This window comes from Carya illinoinensis, chromosome 15 (assembly GCF_018687715.1).
Source record: "Carya illinoinensis cultivar Pawnee chromosome 15, C.illinoinensisPawnee_v1, whole genome shotgun sequence".
NCBI classification, from domain to species: Eukaryota; Viridiplantae; Streptophyta; class Magnoliopsida; order Fagales; family Juglandaceae; genus Carya; species Carya illinoinensis.
Window position 1 is genome coordinate 20,927,231 of NC_056766.1, and position 17,550 is coordinate 20,944,780.

Genomic DNA, 17,550 nt, shown 5'->3' on the forward strand with positions numbered 1-17,550 from the left:
ACACGGGGAATTCGAGACGTCCGGATGGTGACACCCGGATCACCATCCTATCGACGGGTGCCAAGTGTGTGCAAAGGCAACAAATGTGCACAAGAAAAACGCAGCGGATAACGAAAGTCATATAACTAAGTACCAGAATTTTTCTTAACATAATACAAGCTATTTAAAACGTACATAGATAAAATATTACAAAACACAAATACAGTTTTAAACAAATAAAAAGATAACATCTGCAACCCGGCGGAGCCGCATCCTCGGGCTCAGCCTCCTCCTCTTCATCCTCTAACTCTGCACCAAAAGCTACGGAACCACGAATGGTACCGCAGGTAAGTAAAATCCAAACACTACCAGATAAAAACACATATAACTCAAACAAGATGCATGAATCATGCCCAATGCACAAAACCCATAAAACACAGTTTTCCACACACTCCAAAAAAAACCCATTTGGCCCAAAAACACATCCTTTCCGAAAAACACGCCAAAGGTCACATTTGGCCCAATATCTCGCCGGAAGTCCATCCGGCCCAATATCTCGCCAGAAGTCCATCTGGCCCACGCCAAAAGTCCCATTTGGCCTCACAAACCATTATCCAATTTTTAACCGTATGCACCATGACCTCCCCTAGGGGTCATCCGCACACCCTGGCTCCAGTGTCACACCGCAGAGTACCACCACGCATGTGACACCTAACAAGCGATGCCCAGTTCCGCGCCCCGCGCGTGCGTAGCCAAGCATCCTCTAGCCCTCGCTAGCAAAGGGCCACGGAGTCGGTGAGTAGGGCGATGCCCGGTTCCGCGCCCGGCGCGTTCGTAGCCAAGCATCCCCTAGCCCCGCTCCCGTCATCTCTCTCGACAACTCAGGGGACATCACTCAGTTTATTCCGCTCCCGAGTGACCAGAGGAGCTCCACCGAGATAATAACCCATCCCGGCTTGGGCTCGTGATACACACGCACCCGTAAAACCACTCACGCCAATACACAGGCTTTTCACACAAATCCCACAAACACATGTGCATGCACCATGAAATGCCATATCAATGCATAATAAAATAATCCAACAACATAAATCAATAAACAGACAACTCCGTCCTCCATCCATCCGACCCCCGAAACTCCTCGGACTCAGTCCGGAATCAACAACCAACAACAAATATTTATTGAATGAGCAATATATATTTAAATCTGTAAATAGGGTTTGGAAAATACTTACAGCGCTATACGGTATTTTTAGAAAGCTCGCGGCGTTGCAAACGGCGGAGGAAAAGCAACGTAACAGTGTAATTTACACTGTGTCCGTGGGTAATAAATTACCCATTTTTGAACGGGGACAAACCAGGGCTTAGGATTGATAGGGAATGGTTTAGGGATGATTGTGAAGCTATTGGAAGTGGTGGTTGGCCGTGGGTGGCGGCGAAAACGCCGGAAATAGGCCGGAAAACTCAAATCGGAAAGCAAGCTCGTAGGAGCTGTTCCGGTGGTCGTTGGAGGCCGGAAATAGGTGGGTTAGGACGGCAAGGAGTCGGTGATGAAGTGGTGAAGAAATGGTGGCCGGAGGTGGAGAGACGGCGGCGGATCGGAGTAAAATCCGTGGGGAAAGAAATGGCTCTTCCGGCCAAACGGCCGGCCGGATGGGGGAGATATTTGGTGGGAAGGTGCGCCGGAGGGAGGGGGTTCAAACGAGACCGGCGGCGAGCCAAACGGTGGCCGGACGGCGGCGGTCTGGGCAGAAAACAGTTCCGGCGACAGGGGCAAAAAAGAGCAGGTGCAGCCACTTCCGGCGGCTCTCGAAAGCAAACGGCTGGTCCGATGGCTCTGAAAATTGGTGGGGATGATCTATGGTGGAAGGGGAAGAGAATGGTGGTGACGGTGCATCAAACGGTGGCCGGACGGCGGAGAACCGGCCGGTCAAAGGGGCAGCGACGGGATGGAGAGAAAAAGGGGCTGCTGCGTACGCGGGAGAGGAGGAAGAAGAAAGAAGAAGAAAAAAAAAGAAAAAGAAAGAAAAAGAAGGAAAAGGAAAAAGAAAAAGGAAAAAGAGAAAAGAAAAAGAAAAGATGAGGGAAAAGAAATGAGGTCCAGTCCTCACTCCGGAAACCAAAACTGATCCGCCGAAAACGATTTTAAAAACCGTAAAACGACTAAATAAAATAAACACATCAAATAAATAAAAAACCAATTTAAAACACATTAATTCAAAATAAATAAACTAATATATTAATTAAATTAAAAACAACCCTTCAGTGAAAATACACGTAAAAGCGGGTCATCACACAAATTATATTTGTAAAGTTGTGTGTAAAGCACATATTCCGTAAAGCACACATTCCATATGCACGTTGTTGACATGATGACTTTATTTGCAAGAAAATTTGAGATTTAAATTTTTTATAAATCAAGTCTTGTCATGCCAATAATATAAAATACTGTATTTTATACACTAGTTTACAAGTAGCAAAACTCCAACTTAAGTACTTTTTTTTTTCTAAGAATAATTTGGGCGTTTAAAGAGATGTTGTAAATACATGCATTTAGTAGATGACTATGTTGTAAATATTATTGTGCATGTAAATTGGTTGTTGTGCATGTTAGAATTTGTTGTACTTGTGACTTGGTTGTTGTGCATGTAATAATTTGTTGTGTATGTGACGGTATGCACAACAAACTACCATGGAGTTACCTATAAAATAATGTCTTGAGGATCATTTGTACGACACATGAAAGAGAAGAGCAGCAAATGATATTGAACTCTTGAATGGTCAAGTATATTACAATCTCTCAATCTTCTTACTTCTCTTTTGTAATCTTTCAATCATTTGCTACTTCTTTTTAGTTTTATAACAAGAGAAACGTTTACATATCGTTTAGATATCATATATATTGGTCAATATCTTGGCATGCAGCTGTCTGCAATTAAAGAAGTAGAACGTGCTAAATTAATGGACACATTTTATGAACACGAGATTCAGATAACTCTTGACCAGCTAACCAACAAAATTAAAAAAAAAAAAAAATTATATTGCATTGGCAACTTAGGCAATATTATAACTCAGTCTATTCAATTATGATTTACTATTTTTAACACCTTTACATTTTTAGCAGAGTTGGTATTGGGCGCAGTTCTTGAGAGAAAGCATTTCGGTTTGTATGATAAAAGGCTAACCCCACTTGATAAAGATGGACCATGCACAAAGGCAATGATAGACAAGTAAGAAGCAACTTCAGAGATTCATGATTGTTCAATCGATCTGCATTGAACCGCGTTGTTGGATAATCATGAGAAGCGGGGCGGCACCGAACCTAGTTTGGCCAGTCATCGATAGGTGTCAAGGCTGGCTACTTATTTTATATCACACCCTGTCCATTTACTGTTAGAATATTTTAAATGTGGGCTGCTGCTTTAACATTTTAAATGTGGGCTGCTATTGATTGCTGCTTTATAAAAATGTGTTAGATATAAATAGCTCATAATGATATTTTGGTTGAACCCAATAAGTTAAGTGATCATTTTGGGGTTCATTGCACCTTAGTAAAATAGGATTATATCCTATTTAAATTGTGGTTAATTGTATGTAGGCCTAGAAGTTAAAAGAGTCTTATTCTGTTTTTCTAGACTCATTGGGTTTTGGAGTTTTTAATGGGAGGACTCCACATAAGACTTCTATATATATGGCTAAGTCCCCTCTCCTCTCCATATACGTATTGAATTTATTAGCTTGTCCCATTGATAGCTAATTTTTGTGAGGAGAAGGAGGGGAAGAGTTGGCCACTAATATTAACAAGTGGGATTTCAATTTGGTCTCTGCATATGGCTTCCGCAGGTATGACTTCAATATTTTTAATCCTTTTGTTTATTAAGATTCTTTTCTCTAGCATGTGTTTCTGGTTTTTCTATCAACATGTGGTATCAGAGCCGATCATGCTAGAATTAAAATCCTTCGTATAAATTGGTATAAGATATTACCTTTCTTCCGTTTCGTTTGTTCCAAAAGCAATATTGTTTGTAAATTTCTTTACTTCTCCGTGGGTTTTCAATTTACATATTCGGTTGAAAAATCAATTAATATCTCAACTATTCTTCTTTTTCTTATTACCCATGTCGTTATTGTTGTTTTTTCCTTATTAAGGTTATAGCAATTACATTTAATTTGTAATTTTCTTTTAAGTTGATACCCATTATTTTAAAACACTGTATATGTGTTTTTTGGGTATTTAATATTGTTTCCCCTCAATTAATTTTAATTTTTGATCCAAGAATTGCAAGAAATTGAGAAAAATCCATTTAAAAACCCGTTGACCCGAATTTCAGACCCGCGACCCGATTATGACCCGGCTGGAGGTAGAAGATGAATTCTCCTCCAGCCTTGACAACGCCCACTCGCACCAAGTGGCGCGTGGGGCGCGTGAGGATGTATAGAGAGTGATTTTTGCTCGTTTCTTTTTCCAGTATTCATTCACTCGCCCTATTAATTTTTCCTATATTATTTGAAAAATTTTTGTACAACCATAAGACACTGTTTTATAATTTAGAGCATTATTTATGCATTTTTTGAGGAGCTACAATATACTGAAAATTGTGATACATTTTCTGGTGAATATTCAATGCCTTATAAGATCTATGCATATGTGTACTCTCTCTAAGCATGAATGTGGATGCATGTTATTTTTGTAACTTATTATAAAAATTCTTTTAAAAATATATACTTTTCAAGCTCATATTTCATTTTAGACATATCTATTTTCTTATATGCTTGATCTGTTTATATTATTTTTTGTCTATCAATCACATTTGTATTCTGACTTTGATGATTATGATTATCATTTTGTGATTGAATTTTCATGGGCATTATGATTATCCTTGTTTTCTCTTTAAAGAGAAATCTTTTGATCTTTTTGAGGGTGGTAGCCGCCAAGGTGGTACACTCATTGATATTAAAAAAAAAAGAAAAAATATTGCACATAATATCTTGCCCAAAGGTGTTATTGTGTGTAATATTTTAGAAAGTTGTGAGAAGTAGTTAATGAGATTGCATTAGTTTAGAAATTTCCTTCTGCCTAAAGGTGATGGTATTTTGAAAACTGATGTGATTTTATTAATTTGTTTCATGATATGTTTTAAGAGTACCTTATAGCATGTTGTTCAGTTAGCCCAAAGGTGACTTTACAATGATGCATCAAGGCTCTTACTAATATGTTTTAAGAGTACCTTACAGTATGTTGTTTAGTCAGCCCAAAGGTGATTTTACAATGATACACCAAGGCTCTTATCGTAATGAAGCTCATATGGTTCCGAGCTTATTTAGAGCTGTCTAATTAATAGCCTATATTAATTAGACAGATTTGTTATCATCCATTAATTGCATGCTTTAGTTTTGGATGATATTTAAATAATATGTATTATTTAATGTTTCCACAGTTTTGAGTGCCTCCTCTATTTCAAGTCAATTGTCTGCTATTGAAACTTTGACTGGAAATAATTATGTGAGATGGAAAAGAGATGTAGAAATTGCACTTGGTCTTTTGGGATTGGATTTTGCCTTGGAAGAGCAGCCTTCAAAACCTACTGATAAGAGCACTGCTGAATATGTGGTTGAGTATCAAAAGTGGGAAAGAGCTAACAGGCTTTGTTTAAAAATCATCAAACGTTCTATATCTGATTCCATCATGGGAGCTATTCCGGACAATGACAATGCTAAGAACTTTTTGGGTGCCATAGGACAAAGGTTTATTGAATCTGATAAAGCTGAAACTGGAGACCTGATGGATAGACTGATGAGTATGAAATATGATGGTTCAAGTGGAGTTAGGGAATACATTATGAAGATGATACATATATCCTCCAAACTAGAAGCCCTTAAAATTCCCATTGCAGAACCTTTTCTAGTGTATCATGTTCTCAATAGCCTTCCCAGCCAGTTCAATCAGTTAAAGGTTGCTTATAATGCTCAGCGGGATAAATGGGATTTAAATGATTTAATTGTGGTATGTGCCCAAGAGGAGTGTAGGATGCGTCGTGAGACTGTTGAAACTGTGCAATTAGCTTTTCAGCCACAACAAAACAAGGGGTCTTCTCATAATCATAAGCCTAAATTTCAAAAAGGTTATAAGTCACACCGAAATGAGCACAATAAAAGATTTGGAGGTCAGACTTCTGGTGGTTCTAAAGAAATTATAATGAATAGTGATCAGTGTAAGTTTTGTAAAAAGAAAGGTCATTGGCAAAAGGATTGTTTTAAGTTTAAGACATGGCTAGAGAAAAAGAAGAAGAAGAACTTGACAGGTATCTCCTTGGCCTTAGTTTGTTTTGAGTCTTCTTTGGTTGATGTACCTTTAAATTCTTGGTGGATAGACTCAGGTGCAAGTATTCATATTGCAAATTCGTTGCAGGGATTCGTAAGCAAAAGGAGGCCAAGTGAGAATGAAGTGAACTTGTGTGTTGGGAATGGAGTTCATGTGAAGGTCGAGTTTATAGGAGTAGTAAAGTTATATTTAGATTCTGGTTTTTCTCTTGTTTTGGAGAACACAGTTTTTGTACCCACAATGAGACGGAATTTGATTTCTATATCAAAACTTGATAATTCTGGTTTTTCATTTAAGTTTGGTAATGGAAAAGTTGAATTGTTTTATGATTATCGTCTGGTTGGAAATGGTCTCTTATGTGATGGTTTATATGTCTTTGAATTCTTTTGGTGAAGTCTCTTGTGTTACCAATGTAGTGAAGAAAAGGCCTTTAATCCGTGAATCATCTTCTATGTTGTGGCACAAGAGATTAGGGCATATTTCAAAGGACAGAATGGAGAGATTGATAAAAGTTGAGATACTTCCCTCTCTAGATTTTTCAGACTTTAACACTTGTGTGGACTGTATAAGAGGAAAGTTGACTAAATCCACAAGGAAGGGTTCTACTAGAAGTAACAGTATTTTGGACTTAATACATACTGATATTAGTGGACCTTTACCTTCTACCATATGTGGAAATAAGTATTTCATAACTTTTATTGATGATTTCTCTCGATATGGATATGTTTATCTGATTAATGATAAATCTCTTGCTCTTGAGAAATTTAAGATTTTCAAAATAGAAGTAGAGAAACAATGTGGGAAAAGCATTAAAGTTGTAAGATCTGACTGTGGTGGTGAGTATTATGGGAAGTATGATGAATCTGGTCAAAATATAGGTGATTTTGCAAAATTTTTACACGGATGTGGAATAGTGCCTCAATACACTATGCCTGGAACACCCGAGCAAAATGGTGTTTCTGAAAGACGTAATCGGACTCTGAAGGATATGGTTAGGAGTATGATAAGTAGAACAAATTTACCAGAATATCTATGGGGTGAAGCCTTGAAAACTGCCATGTACATTTTAAACAGGGTTCCCAGTAAAGCTGTTTCAAAAACTCCTTTTGAATTGTGGACAGGCCGTAAGCCAAGTTTAGCTCATCTCAAGGTTTGGGGATGTCCAGCTGAGGTTAGAATTTATAATCCTCTTGAAAAGAAATTAGACCCAAAATCTACCCCTGGTTATTTTGTTGGGTATCCTGATAGATCAAAAGGATATAAATTCTATTGTCCTAATCGTGGTACCAGAATAGTTGAGTCCATTACTGCTAAATTTTTGGAGAATGATGTTGGTGATAGTGGAAGTTCTGTATTGAAAGAATTTTTTGTTGAACCAGATCCAATTATTGTTCCAATCCCTGTTATACAAGAAAGAGTTGTTTCTCAGCCAATTGAAATTATTAGTGAAGAATCTGGGCAACAAGAAGAACTTCCAACAGTGATTGAATCAGTTTCTGAGCCACAAGTGAGAAGATCACAAAGGGAAAGAAGGTCTGTATTGCCTATTGATTACATTGCATATTTGTCAGAAAGTGATTTTAATGTTGGGCATATAGTTGATCCTGTTACTTTTAAGCAAGCCTTAAGATGTCCTGAGTCAGATAAATGGTTAAATGCTATGGAAGATGAAATAAATTCTATGGAGAAGAATAGAGTCTGGGAACTTGTTGAACTTCCTCCAAATGCTAAGGCTATAGACAACAAATGAATTTTCAAAAGTAAACTGGACTCAAAAGGAAATGTTGAACGAAAGAAGGCAAGATTAGTTGCAAAAGGATTTACTCAGCGAGAGGGCATTGACTATACTGAAACATTTTCACCAGTTTCATCAAAAGATTCTTTTAGAATTATCATGGCACTTGTAGCACATTATGATTTGGAGCTTCATCAAATGGATGTGAAGACAGCGTTTTTAAATGGAGATCTTTGTGAAGAGGTTTATATGAGACATCCTGAAGGTTTTATTGAGAAGGGAAAAGAAAATTTGGTATGTAAGTTAAATAAGTCCTTATATGGCCTGAAACAAGCATCTCGACAGTGGTATTTGAAATTTGATGAGATTGTAACTTCTCTCGGTTTTGTTGAAAATAAAGTTGACCAGTGCATATATCGGAAGACTAGTGGGAGAAATTTTATTTTTCTCATTCTATATGTTGATGATATTTTGCTTGCTAGCAGTAACTTAGGATTACTTCATGAAACAAAGAAAATGTTATCTGCTAATTTTGAAATGAAAGATCTTGGAGAAGCTTCTTTTGTGCTTGGAATTGAAATTTGTCGTGATAGAGCTCGTGGTTTATTGGGACTTTCTCAAAAAGCTTATATACGGCGTGTACTACAGAGATTTGAAATGCAAAACTGTGCACCTGGTGATGTACCCATTATAAAAGGAGATAAGTTCAACAAAACTCAATGTCCTAGAAATGAGCTCGAGAGGGAATCTATGAAGAATATTCCGTATGCTAGTGCTGTAGGGAGTTTGATGTATGCTCAAGTTTGCACTAGACCAGATATTGCCTATGCAGTCAGTGTTCTTAGTAGGTTTCAATCAAATCCAGGGCAAGAGCATTGGAAAGCAGCTAAGAAAGTTATGAGATACTTGAAGAAGACTGAATGTTATATGCTCACTTTCCAACGTTCAAATTACCTTGAGGTGGTAGGCTACTCAGATTCTGATTTTGCTGGATGTCAAGATGATTTGAAATCTGGTTATGTTTTTATGTTAGCTGGAGGTGCTATTTCTTGGAAAAGTGTTAAGCAAACTTTGGTGGCGTCTTCTACTATGCAAGCTGAATTTGTAGCATATTATGAAGCTACTATCCAAGCTGTTTGGTTAAGAAATTTTATTTCTGGACTGAATGTTGTTGATTCCATCTCGAAGCCTATTACTATTTATTGTGATAACAGTGCAGCAGTATTCTTCTCAAAGAATAATAAGAGTTCTAGTGGGTCCAAGCACATTGACATCAAGTATTTGGTGGTCAGAGACAGAATTAAGGAAGGACAGACAAAGATAGAGCATATAAATAAAGAGGCGATGTTTGCAGATCCTTTGACTAAGGGACTTGCTCCTAAAGTTTTTAAAACACATGTTACTAATATGAGTATTGTGGAAACATTTGATGTTTTTGGTTAGTGGGAGTTACTTATGTAAAAAGAACTACGTTTTGGCTTGATCCCTTTACAGGGTACGTAGGCAACCCGTCATTTGGGTACAGCTTCTTTCAATAATAATATATATCTCCCATATCCATAAACTATGTTTTGAGCATGCATATGGCTTATGTCTTTTATTATGATATTATTGAAATCTCGAGATACTATGGATAAAGATATAAGATGAGTCTCTTTTAGAGACATGTGGCTTCATTTTGAAGCATTATGAGGACTGATATGAATTAGCACAACTTTTGATCACATTGGTGCTAAGATCATACTACATACTACCACATTTGGTCAGAGGATGGGGATCCATGTCGATGAGGATATTAGCATTTGTAACTGTGGAGTGGTCTTACATCTTTTAAGTGGTGTAACGACTTCCATGTTCGATGTTGATATTTTTGTTGGACCGGATCGTGTTTTCTAAGGTGCTATCATTTGAGCTATTTTATGTGGCCACTTATGTTGTCTAACCCGTGAGTCTTTTTCAAAACAAGTTTTATTTTACAGCAATCAAAATTGCCCAAGTGGGAGAATGTTAGAATATTTTAAATGTGGGCTGCTGCTTTAATATTTTAAATGTGGGCTGCTGCTTTAACATTTTAAATGTGGGCTGCTATTGATTGCTGCTTTATAAAAACGTGTTAGATATAAATAGCTCATAATGGTACTTTGGTTGAACCCAATAAGTTAAGTGATCATTTTGGGGTTCATTGCACCTTAGTAAAATAGGATTATATCCTATTTAAATTGTGGTTAATTGTATGTAGGCCTAGAAGTTAAAAGAGTCTTATTCTGTTTTTCTAGACTCATTGGGTTTTGGAGTTTTTAATGGGAGGACTCCACATAAGACTTCTATATATATGGCTAATTCCCCTCTCCTCTCCATATACGTATTGAATTTATTAGCTTGTCCCATTGATAGCTAATTTTTGTGAGGAGAAGGAGGGGAAGAGTTGGCCACTAATATTAACAAGTGGGATTTCAATTTGGTCTCTGCATATGGCTTCCGCAGGTATGACTTCTATATCTTTAATGCTTTTGTTTATTAAGATTCTTTTCTCTAGCATGTGTTTCTGGTTTTTCTATCAACATTTACAACCCACATTTTCACCCATTATAACTCTTACCAATCATTTCAAATATCAAGGAACTTTCCCAAACCCCCGCTTCATTCCTCTGTCTACTTCCCTATATTCTCTCATCCTATTTATATTGCTCTACCAAAGGCACATTAATTGGAGAATCACAAAAACATCAAGCTTCGTAGTATCATAAAAGACACTTACTCACCACCTAGTCCTCTTCCATCGGCTTGCACTCATGGCTTCTCCTTCGCTTTCTATTTCTACTTCAAGCAGTTCATTTGTTCTGTTTTCCATTTGGATACGCTCTTTAATGGTTGCTTCTGCGCGCTGCTAATTTCAACCAAGAGTTTGACATCACTTGGGGCGATGGCCGTGCCAAGATACCCAACGATGGTGAACTTCTAACTCTCTCCCTGGATAAAGCCTCTGGCTCAGGTTTCCAATCCAAGAATGAATATATATTCAGGAAGATTGATATGCAAATCAAGCTCGTTCCTGAAAACTCTGTTGGCATTGTCACTGCATACTATGTAAGTCCCTTTACACACACACACACAAATGCACACTTGTGGCTAAGAATTGCCTCACGAATTCATGCATGTTGATCATATGCTAATATCTGCACATACATGCAGTTGCGGTCAGAAGGGTCATTGTGGGGTGAAATAGACTTCGAGTTCTTGGGCAACCTTAGTGGTGATCCTTACATTGTCCACACTAACATATTCAGCCAAGGCAAAGGCAACAGAGAGCAACAATTTTACCTCGGGTTCAATCCCATTGCTGATTTCCACACCTACACCGTCCTTTGGAATTCCCAACGCATCATGTAACTTCTAATCCTTCTAATTTTCCAAGTATTTGATATTTTTCTACTTTCTTCAACTTCATTAACTAGATTTTTTATTTTTTAGATTCTTTGTGGATGGCACTCCCATTAGAGAGTTCAAGAACATGAAGTCGATTGGTATTCCTTACCCAAAGAACCAACTGATGAGGTTACAATCTAGTCCGTGGGCTTGTCAAGATTGACTGAACGCATGCTCCCTTTACTACCTCCTATAGAAACTTCATAGCGAATGCTTGTATATGGTCTTGGGCGTCATCTTGCAGTTCAAGCTCATCAAGTAACAATGCTTGGCTCTCAAAGGAGTTGGATTCTAGGAGTCAAGAAAGGCTTAATTGGGTCCAAAAAAACTACATGATTTACAATTATTGAACAGACACAAACCGATTTCCCTAGGGACTCCCTCCAGAATGCACTGCCATCAATTGGTCCTAGATAAAAGTAAATTATTTGACTTGATTTTTCTCTTTTGAAATATGAAATTCTTTATTTGCTTGTAATTTTATCTCCACATAAGCAATAAGTCACAATTTTTGTTGTTTGAAATGGCAATAATTACAAGAATACGGTCAATGAGTTTGAACTTCGATATGCAACAGCCATTGTTTGTGATTGGAAGCAAAATACAGCTCATATTTTTCGATAGATCTATCTTCTATCTTGAATCTTGGCCAATAAATGAGCTCTTTTTTGTTTAAAACAAAGGGGAGACAAATTAAAGAAAGAAAAGCAATCTCCTTCGATCACATTTAATACCATCTCATGCCATGGAATAATTTTAGTATTTTACAATGTCCAGACACGTTTCAATAGGTTAGGGGAGAGTATACGCTCTCTTGGTCAGCAAATAAAATGCAAGGAAAAAGCATACGTCAGGCTTTGGGTATTGAATTAAGTTGATATGAGTTGAATTCTTTATAAATAGTAATTAATTAAGAGGATAGAGTGACTTTTATAATATCTACTTAAGATGAATTTAAATATATTTAAATATTAAAATAAATTTAAAGATATTTATAAAAAGTTGAAAATGATTATGGGTTTATGTATAAAGAAATATTGAATTGAAAAATATTATAAATTTTACATGTAAAGATATTTTGAATTTAAATAAATTTAATAATTTAAAAATTTAATATTTAAATATGAGACTTAATTTAAAATTAAATTAAACTGAATTGATTTTGACTTAATCTTACAACGCTTCGTCTCGAAGAAATGTTGAAGTGACTCCATTTGACACCATAACTAGTTGATACCTGCGCGATGGCCATTAATGTAATCTAAATCAGACGCTAAAAGATGAGAGCAAGTGGATGAGGATCAAATATTAATTAATATTTAAAATTTGATAATGTTTATTAAAATGACCTCTCAGATTACATAAGACCTAAAATATCACCACCTAACCTGAAAAGAACAAAACCCTTATTTCAAAAATTATATTATTTTAAGGATTCGACTGTAAACAAATGATCTCCAACGTTATGAAGTCACGTGGTATTACAACCACGAAACAATGTGTGGAAAATTTCTCATGCGACCATTACATGTGTTTTGATAACAGGGGATCCCATACCACTTCAGAAGAAGAAAAATTTAAATACTTGAACCAAAGAAGGAAAAGTTGTTCACACTTTCACGTACTCATAATTGAGGAGTCGGCTGGATATTTATCACCAACTGGGCTCTAAAAAAGCAGGTGAAAACGCGTGTGCCGGCTGGATATTTATCACCAATGAGGACGACACAGATGACAGAACCCATCTGGCTATGGCGGTAAAAAGCAGAGTCGATGTCCAGCTGTTCTCGCTAATCACTACTACTATATCCCTAACACAGACCCTACAATATCACTAGGAACCTTCTCAACCCTTCTTTTTTCTCTTTTTTTGTCTCTTTGTGTCCACTTTTTCACCCCTATAAATGGCGTGGCACTTGACCTTCGGTGCATCAGTCTCATCTGTTCAAGAAACAAACCAAAGCTTCCCTACTCTGTCAAATTTCTTTCGCCATAGAATCAAATACCAATTACTGATGTTTTCTTTCTCTTCACTTTGTTCAACTGCTTTGCTAATCCTGGCATTGGTCAGCTCTGTGGGGATTTCTTCTGCGGGTAATTTCAATCAAGACTTTTACATTACTTGGGGAGATGGCCGTGCCAAGATACTCAACAACGGCGACCTTCTTACTCTCTCCCTTGACAAAGCCTCTGGCTCTGGTTTCAACTCCCAGAACGAGTATTTATTTGGAAAAATAGATATGCATATCAAGCTTGTCCCTGGAAATTCCGCTGGCACCGTGACGGCCTACTACGTATGTTCTTGTTCATATGTTTGTTGCTTTATCTTAATACTACGTACATGATAATTTCCCGATTGTATTTGCTAACAAATGGCTAGGATATTGCAGTTACGCTCAGAAGGGTCGTTGTGGGATGAGATAGACTACGAATTCTTGGGCAACGTAAGTGGCGAACCTTATATTGTTCACACAAATGTTTTTGGACAAGGCAAAGGCAACAAAGAGCAGCAATTCTACCTCTGGTTCGACCCCACGGCTGACTTCCACACCTACTCCGTTCTTTGGAACCCCCAACGCATCATGTAAGCACAAAACTCCAATCCCATAACCCATAATCGGCTCTTACATCATGTTCTCAGTCCTTTCTTTCAGCTATGATACTGACGCTTTTCATTCGTTGCTTTCCAGCTTCTCTCTGGATGGCACTCCCATTAGAGAGTTCAAGAACCAAGAGTCGATTGGCGTTCCATTCCCAAAAAACCAGCCGATGAGAATACACTCTAGCCTCTGGAATGCTGATGACTGGGCGACAAGGGGTGGACTAGTCAAGACAGATTGGACACAAGCTCCTTTTACTGCTTCCTATAGGAACTTCAATGCGGATGCTTGTGTTTGGTCGTCTGGGGCATCTTCCTGCGGCTCAAGTTCACCTTCCACCTCAGCTGCCAATGCTTGGCTCTCCAAACAGCTGGACTCGGCAAGCCAAGAGAAGCTCAAGTGGGTGCAGAAGAATTACATGATTTACAACTACTGCACGGACGCAAAGCGATTTCCTCAAGGTTTTCCTCCAGAGTGCACGGCCACCAGCGAGTCTTAAATACCACAATATTGTAGAGCTGTTGCCTTTTTTTTTTTTTTTTTTCATATATTTGCTTCTGAAATCTGAGGGTTATTTCATTCGCTGTGTTTGTATAGAGTTTGGTGTCAGTTTAACGTTTTGAAATGCATCAAAAGAGATTATTTTCGATAAGTGTGACATCAGATATATAAGCGTTAAGAAGTAGGAGTGATGTGCCACTTAACTGTATAATTACGTAGTCGCCCAGTTATCCAATAAAATATTGCAACAAAAACTCTATACATGAACCGAGGGGGTGATTATGGAAGAACTTGGAACAAAAACACACTGTTAGCACATATCTCCTTTAGGAATCCATGCCTAGGCCCCTGTTATTTGCACACCATCATAAAGTCAATTTACCATAAACACTAAATAATATTTTCAGACGCAGACCCGAAATATTTAAATACATGCCAAGCCCGAATTAAATAGAAAGTATTATTATTTTCCCTAGGCGATTCGGACACAGCGAATTAAAGGAAAAATGTAGTTCGATGAGTGTCCTAAAACTATCTGCTATTGAATATGATGGCAATTGATTAATTAATAAGCCCAAAAAAATTATCAAATTAATAAGCAACGGAAAGGTAGGAAGGTGTCTGTAAAAGGGAAAAGGGGGCCCAAGCCGAAACATCCAATAACCTCAAACTAAAATACATTGGGGGACCCATGGCCAGCCTAAAGTCGAGTCCCACCCTTCAGGAAGCACAAAGGACCAAGGTAGGAGGGACTCGGCGCACACCCGTAACATTCCTACCCATCAAAAGGGGCCTAGGGTGGCCGAGAATTTCATTATGGGCCATGATCATCTAAGGAGTCAATGGGGAACCAAGGCATGACAAAAGGTACACAGACAGGTGATAAGGTAGAGTGTCGACGGTAAGACATGCTCGATTATAGGTGCACCTAGCTAGAAACATGTCACATTTCATGCATGTCAGACATGTGATGGGGTACTAGTGGGACGACATGACCTCGGCATGGTATTGCGCCGTAGCAACCATGATCTACGGATATTAGTTTGACCCGGGCACAACCTAATACCTCACGATTTTCCTCGACAGCAAAGTTTAAGCCAAGTATAAATACTCCAATCTCACCCACGAGGAAATGTCTGATTCTCTTCACTTCTATACTCTCGTTAACCTAAGAGCTCTCAACTAACTTTAGGATCAAAGAATTCACAAACTCAACCAGAGTCCACTTGTTGCTTTTCTTCCAAGTGCCGATCATCAAGGCCTCTGTGGAGTTGCTCGGGCTAAGAAACATGACATCAACAGTAGTGCTGTCTGTATGATTGTTTTTTCCATAGAAATGTGTACTTTGCATGCCGGCAATGACACGGTCCCAAGTTGCGCAAGAGGAGAGCAAGAGCAACATGATAGAGGCAAGGCTAGCAGAGATGGAAGGGACAATAAGGAAGCTCACCAAGAAAACGGGAACGCTGCACCAGGAGAATGCTGCTTTCGGTGGGCCAATAAGGAGCTGGTGGGGGGAGGTGAACCCAACAGCAACGAACATGTTGATTTGCGATGTGACTAGGCGAGCACTGCGGTGGACAAAGAGAGGTGCAAGATGCACCTTAAGCTATAGGAACAGGGTGATAAGTACGCGGAAATAGCCAAACAGGTAGGTGCACCATCCACTATCAACCAACTCCTTGGTCGCACAGACCTGCTGTACAACACTTGAATCATGATTGTACCCCTCCCGCCAAAGTTTAAAGTCCCTTAAATGGAGTTGTACAATGGGACCAAAGATCTCCTGGAGCACTTGGATACGTTCAAGGCCCACGTGACCTTGCAAGGCTTCCCCAAGGAGATTGCCTGCCTAGTAGCCTTTCCCCTAACGCTGATGAGAGCTGCCCGAACCTGGTTCGGATCCCTACTACCCTGGACCGTAGGGAGCTTCGAAGAGCTTACCCTACTTTTCATGACACAGTTCGTGGCGAGCTGGAAGAGAAGACTGCCAGCCGCATACCTCCTAACAGTGAAACAGTGAGACAACAAAGAGCATGTAGTCGTATCTTGCCTGCTTCAATCTGAAGCGAATGTCCACAGACTATCAGGACGAGAAGATCACTATGCAGCCCTCTTGGGCTAAATCTAGCACAACGGACTCTGACCACTTTGAGAGAGTTTATGGATCGGGCAAATGGATTCATTAACACGGAGGACACTTTGGAGGCCCTGACCATCTCATGACAATCCAAGATGGAACAAGCATACCTCAGGGCAGCCGAACAAAAGGGGAACCGTAACCGCGAGGGAGGAAACAAAGGGACCACTAAGTCAAGAAAGAAGTGTGAAACCTTCAAGCGACCGCGAAGCAGGCTTGGGGCGCACTCCAGCCTGACGGTAGAAGGGGAGAGGGAGTCAAGCCCATGAAGGAACCCAGGCTAAGAGGCATTGGATGCTAGTACTACAACTACCACATGACTAATCGGCACAACACTGAGGATTGCTATCCCTTGAGGAGAAGGGGAGAAGAAGACTTTTAGAGTCAGGGTCGTCGCTCCAAGGACTAACAAGAACAGTATCAGAGCACCCAGCAGGGGACTAGCTTGAGGAGATGCATGGTGAGGAAAGAGGTCCGAAGGAAGCCCGTGCCACAGGAGCCCTCCAAAGTCAGAAGGGCCAATTGGGGAAATTCTCATGATTGCGGGAGGATAATCCGGGGGATGGACCACCTCGTCGGCTTGGAGGGCAGATGCCCAAAGAGCGTGCTACAAGGAAGTCTTCAAGGCAGGCTGAGTCCCGTCCAGGACCCAGCGGTCAGCTAGGGGAATTACGATAAGCTTTAGTGAGAAAGACAAAGAAGGAATCCTCCACTCGCACGATGATGCGCTGGTGGTGATGATGCAAATAGCAAACTTCACCACCCAAAAGATTTTGGTCGACAATGGGAGCTCGGTGAACATCCTTTTCTAGGAAGCGTTTGTTAGGATGTGAATCAGCCGCAACCG

General features: G+C 39.2%; 1 protein-coding gene and 1 pseudogene across 1 annotated transcript; both read left to right on the forward strand.

Moving 5' to 3' along the window:
* Nucleotides 1-9,543: 9,543 nt before the first annotated feature.
* LOC122295693 lies at nucleotides 9,544-11,985 on the forward strand (annotated as a pseudogene).
* A 1,366-nt stretch (nucleotides 11,986-13,351) lies between these two features.
* LOC122295558 (xyloglucan endotransglucosylase/hydrolase protein 22-like) lies at nucleotides 13,352-14,714 on the forward strand. The gene is made up of 3 exons (XM_043104634.1): nucleotides 13,352-13,756; nucleotides 13,853-14,046; nucleotides 14,153-14,714. Exons 1-3 carry the CDS (start codon nucleotides 13,367-13,369, stop codon nucleotides 14,559-14,561), a joined length of 993 nt encoding a protein of 330 aa, XP_042960568.1. The 5' UTR covers nucleotides 13,352-13,366; the 3' UTR covers nucleotides 14,562-14,714.
* Nucleotides 14,715-17,550: the final 2,836 nt, after the last annotated feature.

Bases quoted from the DNA above. Each gene is read 5' to 3' on its own strand.
- LOC122295558 (XM_043104634.1), top strand. From the start codon at position 13,367: ATGGCGTGGCACTTGACCTTCGGTGCATCAGTCTCATCTGTTCAAGAA. The intron at 13,757-13,852 runs GTATGTTCTTGT...AGGATATTGCAG, and splicing joins GCACCGTGACGGCCTACTAC to TTACGCTCAGAAGGGTCGTT. The intron at 14,047-14,152 runs GTAAGCACAAAA...GTTGCTTTCCAG, and splicing joins TGGAACCCCCAACGCATCAT to CTTCTCTCTGGATGGCACTC.